General features: G+C 62.5%; 1 protein-coding gene across 1 annotated transcript; it reads left to right on the top strand.

The window, feature by feature from the left end:
- Positions 1-38: 38 nt before the first annotated feature.
- On the top strand, positions 39-13,278 carry IGFALS (insulin like growth factor binding protein acid labile subunit). The gene is made up of 4 exons (XM_053213705.1): positions 39-352; positions 3,906-4,128; positions 4,261-10,340; positions 11,284-13,278. Exons 3-4 carry the CDS (start codon positions 10,169-10,171, stop codon positions 13,083-13,085), a joined length of 1,974 nt encoding a protein of 657 aa, XP_053069680.1. The 5' UTR covers positions 39-352; positions 3,906-4,128; positions 4,261-10,168; the 3' UTR covers positions 13,086-13,278.
- The last annotated feature ends 15 nt before the right edge of the window (positions 13,279-13,293 follow it).

Raw genomic sequence — 13,293 nt, 5'->3', positions numbered from 1 at the left:
GGATGAGGCTCGGGGCCCAGCCGGGGGCAGGACGGGCCGCTCACGTGTGCACCCGGAGGTCTTCCCGGTTCCGACCCGACCTCCTCCGCTCGGCTCTGCCCTGCGACGCACGGCGCCCGAGGCCCTGCCTGCCCCACCCTCTCCTGCTGGACGGCCCACGGTTAGTGCTTTTCGTCCAGCTGAGGTTGTCTCCCGCCACTCTCCTCAGACGGCCTCCGGTCGCCAAGGACCTGTGCAGGTCCTGGCTCCGCAGCTGCCCGTGCGGCCACGGTGCCGTGCGGCCGGGGAGCAGTCACCCTTGTCCAAAGAGGAGGATGCCTTAGGTGGAGCCTCAGCCCCCCTGCGCCCCCAGGTGTGTCAGGGAATGGGGTTTCTGTGGGTCCTTCTAGATGCTTCATTTTGTAGCTCTGTACCGCCAACTGGGCGTAGTGGCGTGGGCGTCTCAGGATGCGTCGTGGTGCTTTGCGAGGCCTGGCGGTACCGGAGAGCGCGGGTATCCGGTGTGGCCCTCTGCTGTGCCCCCTCCGGCCGGGCCCTGTGCGTGAGCAGTTCTCGTGTAGCCAGGGACCCCACGGCCACCGCCTCCCCAGCCCACCTCCCCCCCCACCCCATGGGGATGTGTTTCCTTAGTTTGCGTGTTACCGACTGCACATTCAGATGCCAAAGAAGAGAAATAAACGTTTCTGAAACGTACGAACACAGAAGCACGCTCCTGCACCCGGCCTCTCCCCACCCCGGGAGCCCCGGATAGCAACTCCCTTGGCACATGTTGTCCTTGGTGGTGGGACCCGCTGGGCCACCCCCACTGGCTCTTGGGCTGTGGCACGGCTCAAACGCTCTCACGTGGGCCCCAGCTGGCCGTGCAGGATGGGCACTTCCACGCGGGAGAACGTGTTGGCCCATCCGGTGGAGGAGTCCTGTCCGCCGCACGAGGGTGTGGACCGCCCTGGGGCTGCTCCGCGGGCCTCGCGTGTGCTGGCGTAGGCTGGCCGTGTGCATTTCCGACCCCGGGCTGCCTCTCCTCGGGCTTCTGGCCAGTGGTCTGCTGGCTCTGCTCCTCGCCGACCTTCCCCGTTGAGGGTCAGCCGCGCTCCGGTCACACGTGTTTGAGTTGCTCGCTCGGCACTCTGTCGTCTTACTGAAGAAATCTTTGATGGAGTCAAGTTCGTGTCTCCTACTTTCCGTCCTCTGCTGCCCTCCTGGTTACGTGCTTGCTTCTGACACTCGTGTTTGTAATTCACGTGAAGATGCTGTTATGCTGGTGGTCGGTGGTTTGCCTCCCTGGAGGCACTTTACGTCCCCCCTGCTCGTCTGCACTGCCAGCCCGAGGGCCCGCATCCGGGGGTGCAGACCCGTTCTGAGGCCCCACATTCCCCCTTACTACAGCTTTAGAATAAGTCTTTGTTTCTAGGAAGGGACACGGCCCCACCTGGCCCTTTGCCCGTATGTACGAACGTTAGAGTATTGACGGCTGTGGTTTGGGCCGGAATAGGGTTCACCGGATTTCTGGAATTGTGACAAGTGTCAGGCCATGGACATGCCCCCCCCCGTCTGGCATTAGGGTCTCTGCTGCTCTTCCTGCTGCTAAAACTCGTGTAGTGCCAGTGTCCGCGTGGCCCTGTGACTGAGGCTCGCGGTCCCCAAAGAGACTGTCCCCTCAGATGGCTGTAAGCTTGGGCCCCCCCAGGCCTCCTGCCCTTCTGACCACCTGGCTGCGACTTCCACGCATTCCCACTGACCCCTCACCTTCCGTAGGTCACCAGCATGGCTCCTCGAACTCAGAGAAGTGCCACCGTGATGATTTCGCAGTGTGATTATAACAGGCACAGCCAAGCAAACAGGGCCCGGAACGTGGGCTGTGCCCGCTGTGGCACACGTGAGCCTGTGTTGAGGTGCTCTGGGGTCACCGCATCATCCCTGGCCCTGCGAGTGAACTCTTGCCACCGGGTGGGTCCTTCTGGTAGGACCGTCCCCCTCGAGTGACCGCGTTAAGGTAAATTCAGGTGTGTCGAGGCTGCCGTGACCATGTGGGAAATTCCAAGGAAGTAGAGACTCCCTGCCCGACCCAGGGGAAGGCAGAGCGCCGCGCAGCACTTGCCTGGGTGACGTCGGGTGTCACGGCTCCCTTCCCAGACGTTGGTTCTCCGGGAACGTCAGTCCCAGTCTACTTTGTTCTTGTCGTAAATGGCGTCTTTTTCAGAGCACATCAGCGCTCAGGAACGTAAAGGAGCACAGTGAGCTTTGTTTAGGGAACCTCCTTTTCCCCACGTGGGCCCCGTTTCCTTCGCGAACTTTCTGCGGTCTTGCTGCTTGGCCTTTTGTCCCGTGGGTCTCCCGTATTGAGGTGGGGGGAGGGGAGAGAGGCACTGCTCCTCGTCCTGAACCCCAGTGACCGGTGTGACAAACACCTGGGGGCCGAGGCCGAGCTCCCCTCGGGGTTGAGTGAACACAGAAAGCCCTGCCCTTGTCGAATTTCTGTCCTGGCAGAGGGACGGAGTGACAAGATGGACATCCTGGGCAGCTCGGACTGAGGAAGCACTAAGGAAAATAAAGTGGGCAAGGAGCAAGCGGGAAGCCTTGTGGCCAGGGAGGTGATGTGAGCAAAAACCAAAGGTTCAGGGAGAGGGCCTTGCTGATCTCTGGGAGAGACCAGCGAGTGCCGAGGCCCTGGGGCAGAAGTGCGCGACGGGAGCCCAGTGTGGCTGAGCCGTGAGGGGAGGCGACTGGGGAGCGGTGGCAGGCGGGTCGGCGGACAGGGTGCGGGGGGACCCTGGGGGCCACTCGCAGCCGTGCGGAGGTGGGGGCGGGCAGGTCTCCACGGGATCTCGAGTGCGTGTGGGGCCGCAGGGGAGGCCAAAGGGTGCGCAGCGTGAGCCGAGCGGTGAGCACGCGGTTGTGGGGGGTCCAGCTGCGTCCACTGGGGCGGGGGGCGGGTCCAGGCCGAAGCGCGCCCTCGGGAGTCGCCAGCACCCGGGAGGCTGGGCGCGCTAGTGGGGCAGTGAGGTGGGGACGCTGGGGCGCCGGCAGGACGTGCAGAAGTGTGGCTGAAAGTCACCCCCAGGGGAACCGGGCTTCGTCACACGCTTTCCTCTGGTCTGGCCAACTCTATGTGAGTGTGTTGGCGGCTGCACTCTGGCCTTCCTTGTACAAGCCCGGTCTGCTTCCTGTAAATGACGGCAACACGGTGGGGGGAGCAGGGGGAGGTCTCTTCACTCGTGGGGAGCTCGAAGGAGGTGATTCTGCTGGGAGCCTGGTGCTCGCTCTGTGCACTTTTTCACACCACCGGCTCCCTTCGTAAACGGTTATGGGCTGTCCCTCCGTGGGTTTCAGCCACTTGGGGAGACGTCTTTCTTTGCAACATTTTCTCTTTTCTCTTTTCAAGAATTAAATCTCCATACCCAGTGTGGGGCTTGAACTCACACCCCACTGAGCCAGCCAGGCACCCTCCTTCCAGCATTTCCTGAAGGGGTCAGGGGTGCCCTCCTGCTCGCTGATCTCTTGCTGCGGCTCCCGCCTCCTGGGCTCCTAGGTGTCGCCTTTCTGAGCACGGATGCGAAGCTGGGAGCCTCTCCGAAGTGGGCGGTGCGGGGCACGGCGGTGTGGCTGGGGCCTGGCGTGGCTTCTCTCCTTCACCTCTTCCCTGACACGTAGGGGCTCTGAGGCGGCCCGTCCTCCTCCCATCGGGCACGAGCCCAGGGCCCCGCGGCCCGGGGAGGAGTGGAGTCTCTCCCTAGGGCCGTGCGCCTGCTTTCCTGGCTGGGGTCTGTCTGCCCTGCTGTGGTGCTGCTCTCCAGCTAGGAAGGCGCTGGGGTCTTAGCGGTGACCGGGCCTTACTAATCAGAACCTACCACATGTCTCTGTGTACGAGGTGAGGTTCACAGCAGTGACCCGAGTGTGTGTTTCAGGGCCTTTGAGGACGTTCATCGTGGTGTAGCCCCCTGAACTTTTCATCATTAACGTGTCAGTGAAACCATAAAAGCAGAGGCTTCTCTTGGTCCATCTCCCCAGGATGCCGATCCTGGGCCGGAGCAGCAGGGAGGCCTGGGACGTGGTCTGGTGTGGGGCCCACAGATCCAGATGGCGAGACACCTGTGCCCATGTGCCGCCGGGGCTCTGTCTGCATCAAAGGTCAGCCCTTCGCAGAGGTGGGGGTCAAGCCCATCCGGGGTCCCACCGTGGCCAGGTGGGTGTGTGTAGGCGGGGAGAGGGGGGCGAGGAGGCAGGACACCACATCCTGTGTCTTCCTTCCCCGGCTGCCAGCTCAGACAGGTGTCATAATTATGTGTCACCTGGAACCCTGACTTTCTAAGAGTCCTCTGATGAAGCAGCAAATGGCTCCTGTCCACTGAGTGGGCGTGGCAGCCCCTGGGGACAAAGAACACTTCGTATGTACAGCGTAAGCAAGAGTACAACTGAGAAATCGCAAGGAAGATAAGTAACGTAGCAGTAAGGATTAGAGGTCTTAATTCTCGGCAAGAGCCAGACCGCGTCGATGCCATCGCTGAGGACGCGGAAGGAGCACGGTGCGCGACTGCTCGACGGAACCCGCCTGGGTTCAGAACGGCCCGTGCAGCGGCGTCCTCAGGCACAGACCACAACTCCGGCCACGGAACAAGTTGTCCTAAGTTTTCAGAAGCCAACGCATACAAAGTACGTCCTCTGACCCCAGCGGAATTAGTTACCTGTGGCGGAACGAAGTGAGGAAAACCTCCCCCCGTTTAGAAGTGAAGTAACAGATCTCTAAGCTTGTGGGTCAAAAGAAGCAAAGGCCGACACCAGCGTCTGTCAGTCACAGACAAGCCCAGGGCCTCCTACACCTGCACAGAAAAGGCTTCTACCTCAGGAAACTAGAGAAGAGCAAGAGAAACACAAAGGAAGAAGAAGAAGACAGGAAATCAGCCGGACAGTAAACCCACAACTCTCTGAAAAGATCATCAAGTTGACAGACCCACAGTGATACAACACCCAGGTTCCCAAATTCACGCGGGAGACGGGACCGGACCACCCACCCTGCAGAAATAAACGTCAAGGCTTCTCCAGGAATGCGAGTGAACGACACCGATGAATTCCTACAGACACAGATCACTTAAATGGACTCAGAAAAAACCAGAAAAACACCACAGACCTGTAATAAGAAACTGAATTAACACAGAAAGTCTAAAGTTCACACAAAGGAAGAGCCTGGTGACTTCACGGAACATTCGGTCAATACCACCCATCACTCACAAACTCTTTCAGAAGACAGAGGGACGCTTCCCAGCTCCTTTGCGACGCAAGCCTGGGCCCGACAGAAGACGTCGGTGTCCCTGGTGAACCTAGATGTTAACTTTGTAACACAGCATCAGTAACCCAAATACGGCAGCACTTGCACCATCAGCCGCACACCTGAAAACCAACAGACGTCGCGGCCCATCCTAGGGGAAGGAAGGACAAAATCCACGGGATCAACTCAACGGGCGCAGCGCAACAAGGAACAAAACCCGGCACGTTCGTGGTGAGAAGTGTCCAACCGCGGGAACGCAGCTTCCTTGGCCTCAGGAAAAAAGACACCCGTGCGAAGTTTCCTCGCGGACCTCGTGCCGGCAGCCTTGAGTCGGACCCGGGCCACGCCGGACCACAGTGTCTGCGGGGCTGCGTCCTCCGGGAGGCGTCCTACTGCCGGAGGCGCCCACGTTCCTCGGCTCCTGGCGTACTCCCTGTCTACTCCCCGCCCGTGGTTGGGGTCCTCTCACTGCCTACGCCCGCCCTTCCTGACCCCCCGCTTCCACCGTCAAGGACCCCTGTGGTGACACTGGGTCCATCTGGAAAACCCAGGTTAGTCCCACTATCCAGGCTGATCAGCACCTCCACTCCCTTTGCCCGTGCAACCCGACACAGTCCGGATTCCGGCGGAAGGACAGGGTATCTTCGAGAGCATCATTCCGCCTGTCAGAGCATCAGAAGTCATGGTGACGGGCCGAATGCTCGCCTCCAACACCAGGGGCAGGTGAGGGAGGTGTGCTCTCACCTCCGTACTCCACATCGTACTGGGCGTGCAGCGAGGCACAGAAAGGAACAGAAAAGGGGTAGTACACAGACTGGAGAGAACAAGCGAACACGTTCTTAGTCACAGCTGACAGGGTCCTACGGAATCCAGATACACGCACACACCTGGCCGGTGAGTTTGACGGTCCCGGACACAAGATCGGTAAGAGAAATACAGGATCTTTCTACCTGCTAATGATTACCTGGAAATGAAATTCAGACCACTTCATTCACAACAGCACCAAGACTAATAACATAAGTAGAAACTATTTTATCAAAAACACAAGGGGCACCTGGGTGACTCAGTCGGTTAAGTGTCCAACTCTTGCTTTCGGCTCAGGTCGTGATCTCAAGGTTGTGAGTTCAAGCCCCACATCAGGCTGTGTGATGAGCAAGTATCCTGCTTGGGCTTCTCTGTCTCTCTCTCTCTCTGCTCACGCTCGCTCTCTTGCTCTGTGTGAAAATAATAAATAAACGTTAAAGTTAAAAAAATAGTGTCAAGTTTAGAAAACTTAAGGAAGATGTAAGTAAATGGGAAGGTACTCCGTGTCTCTTGATCAGAAGAACTTTGTGATCTTGGGTTAGGCACACAAAAAGCATAAAACACAAAAAACCTCAGTAAGCTGGACTTCACTAAACTTTCACGTTTCAAAGGACAAGGTTTTTTTTAAATTTTTTTTTTTTAACGTTTTTTATTTATTTTTGAGACAGGGAGAGACAGAGCGTGAACAGGGGAGGGTCAGGGAGAGGGAGACACAGAATCTGAAACAGACTCCAGACTCTGAGCTGTCAGCACAGAGCCCGATGCGGGGCTCGAACTCACGGACCGCGAGATCGTGACCTGAGCCGAAGTTGGCCGCTTAACCGACTGAGCCACCCAGGCGCCCCAAGGTTTTTTTTGTTTTTTTTTTTTTTATTGGTAAGCCACAGGCAAGGAAAAGTATCTGCAAGTATCGTGTCTGATAACCGACAATTAAAGTCTGACAACTCAGAAAACAATTTAAAAACGTCCAAGACTCAGATCAACACCCCGCCCGTGAAGACGAGGACCACTGTGCACATGAGAAGGCGCTCGGCCCTAACTGTCCACGACACGGAGGATCGCGGGATGGGAGCAGCTGACCTGCAGACAGCACACCCCGCGTGCAGGTGAGGACGAGACCCAGCTGGAACGCTCCCACTTCTCACAATGTCACGCTTTTGAGAATGGTTTTTTAAAAAGTCAGACATAAGGGGTGCCTGGCTGGCAGGAGAGCATGAGAGTTGATCTTGGGGTGGTGAGTTTGAGCCCCACGTCGGGCATAGAGGCTACTTAAAAACAAAATCCTTAAAAAGTTATATACAAATATCTTGTGAAGCAGCAATTCCACTCCTGAGAACCTACTGGAAGGACGAGACACACGTCCACACCAAGACTTGTATCTAAGCGTTCACGCCAACGCTGTAGCAGCCCCCAAAACAGAAACAAAGCAAACGCCCATCAGCTGGCGAGTGGACCCACACGTGGTGCAGATCCCTAGGGCGACAGCCGTTCAGCCAACAAGGCACGAAGGCCTCACACGCTGCTGTGTGGGGGACGCACAAGACCACAGAGCGCACACAGGGTCCTGTAGCGGCGGGGGGGGGGGGGGGCACGCCGTCCAAACTGCAGGGCTGTGCGCTTTCTACGCATCACAAGGCTGTTGGCGCGGAAGAGAGCCGTCGGTGAAGGCGTCGCGCCAGCTAACGCTCACTGTGCCGCCCCACAAGCGACAGGCGCGTCCGGCCCGGACTGATGGGAGACGGAACCCAAGGGAAAAAAAGGGATCAAATAATATCAAGAAGCAACAACCACCTAGGAGAAAACCTACACACGACCCGAGATCCCAGGAGCACCGAGAGCACCGCGTGCGGGGGCGGGAAGACAGCATGGTGAGAACACCCGTCCGCCACGAACCTGAGCACGACCCTCACCCCGACAGGCTCCGGTTTCGGCTCACACACCCGGCAAGCTGCTCCCACGACATTTGAGGAACCAAAAGGGGCCACGCGCAGGTGGCTGGACTGCTCCGGCGGGGATCTGCTCCACAAGCCACGGACACTTCCCCACACCCTCTGGCCTCAGGGGCAGCCCCCCACGGCCGGGGGCCCCGACATCGTGTCCACACGCACATCCACGGTGCATGCACTCTGGTCCCTGTGGCACATGGGATGTGACCACACGAGGGTCTGCACGGTCAGGACTCTGGGTTTGCTGTCCCTCAGGCTGGCACCCGAGGAACCCAGCTCAGTGACCCTGCAGGGTCTAGGGACAGCAGGCAGGATGCCACGGCCCACATATGCCCGATGGGGGACTTGTATCTGGAGAAGAAATTTTTAAACACACACATCAGACTATCCGACAATCGAACAAAATCACAAAATGGGACATTCCCCCGGCGACAAGCCCGAGGTGCTGGTGCGTCACCAACATTTGAGAAACAAACGACAGCCGACGTTCACTCCCCTTTGGGGCCGGGGACGGCCGGGGCGGGGGTGCGGTGTGCAACTCGACCGCCCAGAGCAATCCAAGTGTCGCGCCCCGAGGTCTGAGCTGGACGCCAGGACCGCCCAGCCTCCACGACAGCAGCGGCCAAAGCCAGTGCGCTAACCCCGTACACAGAAGCTTGGAAGCGAAGGACGCCGCGCGCCTCGGGCAGACCCTCGGGCGGTCAACCGTGCATGGCAGGCGCAGCAAGGGACCCGGCAGCCAGGACAGGCCGCTCTGGGAGGCCTGGGGCGCCGGGGACAGGCTGGCGTTGCGGCAACCCCCAGCCCCCCGAGTTCTCCAGCGCCCCACCCGGGATCTATAGACAGCACGGTCCCCTCCCCACGCTCACCCTCCCTTCCCGACGAGGGTCCTCGGCCACGAACGTGCTGAGTCCGCACTTTGCGCTGTGTCAGTGCGTGTTTACCGTGTAAATTTCTGGGCGTGGACTTTCTCCCGGCAGATCTATAATTTCTCAGAACGACCTGGAAATCAACCAAAGCTCAATAAAGGGAGAGATAAAGCTGCCCTCACCCCCAGGCATGAGCAGCTCAGGCAGGGCAGGGGCGAGGCAGGGTGGGGGGCTGGGGAGGGGCGCCGCAGCTGCCCACTGTCCCCTCCATGGGGCTGTGAAGCAACCGCCTCCCTCCGCGTCGCCTCGCGGTGGGGGCGTCACGTTGGAGTCTGAACGTCCGCAAGCCCTGCCTCCAGCCCCGCCTGCGCAGCCAGAGGAGGGCCCCGTGGGCAGAGACCGGGAGGCGGGGCTGGAGGGCCGACTGCACCCCGCCAGCCCCAGGGAAGAGGGGTTCTGGGCAGCCAGAGCGGAGGCCGGTGGATGAAGGTGCAGCAGGGCTCCCCTCGCTCGAGCAGCCAGCACCTTGCCGCCCCACTTCCTGGCCTGACCCGGGGCTGCCCGCAGGCCAGGCGCTGGGCTGCCATCCTGTGCGGAGCGGGGTGGCCGTGGCCGTGCCCCCACCCCAACAGCTCTGGGGACATCAGGAGTCCCAAAGCAGGTGGAGGCTGGTCTTGCGGCGCAAGACCTGGCCCCCAGGGCTGGGCCTCCCTCCGCTCTTCCCGGGAGGGCAGTGCTAGGAAAGCAAATACGAGGTGGCCGGGAGCCCGGCTGCTGTTCCTAGAAGAGGCTGGGGGAGGAGGAGCGGCCAGACACCAGCTGACCCTGAGGTCGCAGAAGCCCCGGGGAGTCCTAATGAGGACCCCACCCAGGCTGTTAGGAAACGGGCAGGGGGAGGGAAGGTGTGGCCAGCATGCCAGACCCAGCTCCTACTTAACTCCCACGTGGCCATCTGCTGAGCAGGGAGGTCCCCCACAGCGGCCCGAGGGGCCCCCACCTGGGCTCCGGGGGCTGGCCAAGCAGCGGGGCCTCCTCTCTCGGCTTCCCCAAAGCTGTCCCAACCACAGGCTGCTGCAGGGGAGACCCCTGCCCCCACACCCCTGCTGCCCCAGCTCTGCTCCGCTCAGCCCTGCAGGGCGAAGGTGGGGGGACACGCCCGTCCCCCAGAGCTGCACCACCACTCACCTCGATCCCCAAAGGTGGCTTCGGGGTGAACGCGGCACCCCCCGACTCTCCCCTGTGCTATCTGCACTCTGGGCACTCAGGGCCGATGCTGGCAGCCGGGCATGAGGGGGTTAATGGAACCCGGGTCAGCAGGGCTGGGCTGGCCTGCGGCAGGGTGCTGGCTGCCCCAGCAGTGGGGAAGTCAGAGGGCAGGAGCAGCCGGCCCCAGTAGACGTACCCCTGCTCACTGCCCGCCTGCGGTCTGCTCTGCACGCGGGATGGCCCTGAAGAGAGGTGAGGCACCCCCAAGTGCCCCGGCCCCTCGTTCGGGGGGCAGCCGCCCAGTCAGGGGCGGGCCTTTCTGGGTGGGCCGATGGGGGAAGTGTCCCTGCTGGGGTCCCAGAATGCCTCAGGTCCCTCTGTCCACCGCCACTCTGGTCCCAGGGCCCAGGACAGTGGTACAGAGGAAGGGTGGGAGTCCCCTCTCAACCCCCAGAGACCCTCCCCTGGGGACTGCTGCCCTTCCAGCCCTGTGGGGCCTGGTCCCGTCCACAGGGGATGGGGCATGCTCTGACCTCACACTGAGTCCCTGAGCCCTTCCAAGGGCTGGGACAGGCCCAGTTCTGTGGGTAGCCCAGCGTTCAATGCAGGTTTTGGGGTGGCGCTGCTGTGAGGTCCAGCGCCCTTTGTCCTAACACACCCCTGGCCCCTGGTGAGGGGATGGCGTTCTGTCCACCCTGCTTCTGTCCCCATGCCGGCAGCAGGCTGCATATGCCAGGGAGCACTCGTGTGAGGGCCCTCCAATCTGGGGGCAACGGCCGGCGCTCGAGGGCAGCGAGCACTCGTGACCCGGGCCTGTGCCAGAAAGCCCTCCTGCATTCCCCCTGGGCCCACCTGGCAGCCTGGCCGGTGCCTGTGTTCGGGACGCAGACGGCCGCCCAGCTCTACGGGCAGGTTTCCTCTGGGAAGGGGCATCGCTGCCCTGCCGGGTGGAGAGGACAGTTGGTCTGGAGCCGGACGACAGCTGTCCTGTCTGGCTCCGCTTGTAGTCCCGGCGGGGTGAGTACGACTCGGCTCCCACCTTTCTGCCGCCTGACTGGCAGCGCCTGTCTTTACGGTCACGTGCTGTGGTCTCGGTGCCGAGTTCCATACTGGGCTGCGGGCGCAGGCCGAGGCCTGGAACGTCCCGGGTCTCGCTCGCCCCGGGACTCACGTCCTCCGGCTCCTCTCCTTGCAGGAGGCCCGGCCCTGGCCGTGCTCCTGGTCTCCTGGGCAGCGCTGGGCCCCTGCGGCCTGGAGGGAGCGGAGCCCGGGGCTCTGGGGAAGGCTGAGAGCCCGCAATGCCCAGCCGTCTGCACCTGCGGCCACGAGGACTATTCGGACGAGCTCAGCGTCTTCTGCAGCTCCAGGAACCTCACGCGGCTGCCCGACGGCATCCCGGACGGCGCCAGGGCCCTGTGGCTGGACGGCAACAACTTCTCCTCCATCCCCGCGGCGGCCTTCCAGAACCTCTCCGGTCTGGGCTTCCTCAACCTACAGGGCAGCGGGCTGGCCAGCCTGGAGCCGCGGGCACTGCTCGGCCTGCACAACCTCCACCACCTGCACCTGGAGCGGAACCAGCTGCGGGGCCTGGCGGCCCACACGTTCCTGCACACCCCGGGCCTCGCCTCGCTCGGCCTCAGCAACAACCTGCTGGGCAGGGTGGACGAGGGCCTCTTCCGGGGGCTGTCCGGCCTCTGGGACCTCAACCTCGGCTGGAACAGCCTGGCCGTGCTCCCGGACGCCGCCTTCCAGGGCCTGGCCGGCCTCCGCGAGCTGGTGCTGGCGGGCAACAAGCTGGCCTACCTGCAGCCCGCGCTCTTCTGTGGCCTCGGCGAGCTGCGGGAGTTGGACCTGAGTAGGAATGCCCTGCGCAGCGTCAAGGCCAACGTCTTCGTCAAACTGCCCAAGCTCCAGAAGCTCTACCTGGACCACAACCTCATCGCCGCCGTGGCCCCCGGCGCCTTCCTGGGCCTGAGGGCGCTGCGCTGGCTGGACCTGTCGCACAACCGGCTGGGCGGCCTCCTGGAGGACACCTTCCCCGGCCTGCTGGGCCTGCACGTCCTGCGCCTCTCGCGCAACGCCATCGCGGGCTTGCGGCCCCGCACCTTCAAGGACCTGCACTTCCTGGAGGAGCTGCGGCTGGACCACAACCGCATCCGGCAGCTGCCCGGCCAGGCCTTCGAGGGCCTGGGCCAGCTGGAGGTGCTCACGCTCAACGACAACCAGATCCAGGAGATCCAGGCGGGCGCCTTCCTCGGCCTCCTGAGCGTGGCGGTCATGAACCTGTCCGGGAACTGCCTGCGGGCGCTCCCGGAGCAGGCGTTCCAGGGCCTGGGCCGGCTGCACAGCCTGCACCTGGAGCGCAGCTGCCTGGGCCGCATCCGCCCGCACGCCTTCGCCGGCCTCTCGGGGCTGCGCCGGCTCTTCCTCCGGGACAACGGCATCGTGGCCGTGGAGGACCAGGGCCTGCAGGGGCTCGCGGAGCTCCTGGAGCTGGACCTCACCGCCAACCGGCTCGCACACCTGCCCGGCCAGCTCTTCCAGGGGCTCGGCAAGCTGGAGTACCTGCTCCTCGCCGGCAACCGGCTGGCGGCGCTGTCTGCGGACGCCCTGAGGCCCCTGCGGCGCGTCTTCTGGCTGGATGTGTCGCACAACCGCCTGGAGGCCCTGCCCGAGGACGTGCTGGCGCCACTGGGGCAGCTGCGCTACCTGAACCTCAGGAACAACTCCCTGCGGACCTTCGTGCCGCGGGCCCCCGGCCTGGAGCGCCTGTGGCTTGAGGGCAACCCCTGGGACTGCGGCTGCCCCCTCCGGGCCCTCAGGGCCCTGGCCCTGCAGCAGCCCGACGTGGTCCCCCGCTTCGTGCGGGCAGCGCTGGACGGCGACGACGGCCAGCCGCCCGCGTACGCCTACAACAACATCACCTGCACCGGCCCCGCAGCCATCGCCGGCCTCGACCTGCGGGATGTGGCCGAGGCCCACTTTGCTCACTGCTGACCGCGGGCTCGCCGGCCCAGAGCCCGGCGGGGACACGATGTCCGCCTCGGGGGCCAGGCGTCACCTGCTCGCTTGCCGGGGTCCCGTCCCTGGGAGGACCCGGGGCAGCCGGGGGGTTCTGCTGGTGGGGGCACCGCCATCACATAGCACCCCCCGCCCCCGCAGTCGGTAATTAAAAGCAATCTAACACATGCGTGTGACCGCAGGG

Source organism: Acinonyx jubatus, chromosome E3 (genome assembly GCF_027475565.1).
Source record: "Acinonyx jubatus isolate Ajub_Pintada_27869175 chromosome E3, VMU_Ajub_asm_v1.0, whole genome shotgun sequence".
NCBI lineage: Eukaryota > Metazoa > Chordata > Mammalia > Carnivora > Felidae > Acinonyx > Acinonyx jubatus.
The sequence above is the reverse complement of the archived record's forward strand: the minus strand, read 5'-3'. Positions and strand labels throughout refer to the sequence as shown.

Excerpts from the sequence above, each read along its gene's own strand:
- IGFALS (XM_053213705.1), top strand. The coding sequence starts at position 10,169 with ATGAGGGGGTTAATGGAACCCGGGTCAGCAGGGCTGGGCTGGCCTGCG. Across the intron at positions 10,341-11,283 it reads CGGGATGGCCCTGAAGAGAG|GAGGCCCGGCCCTGGCCGTG; the intron begins GTGAGGCACCCC and ends CTCTCCTTGCAG.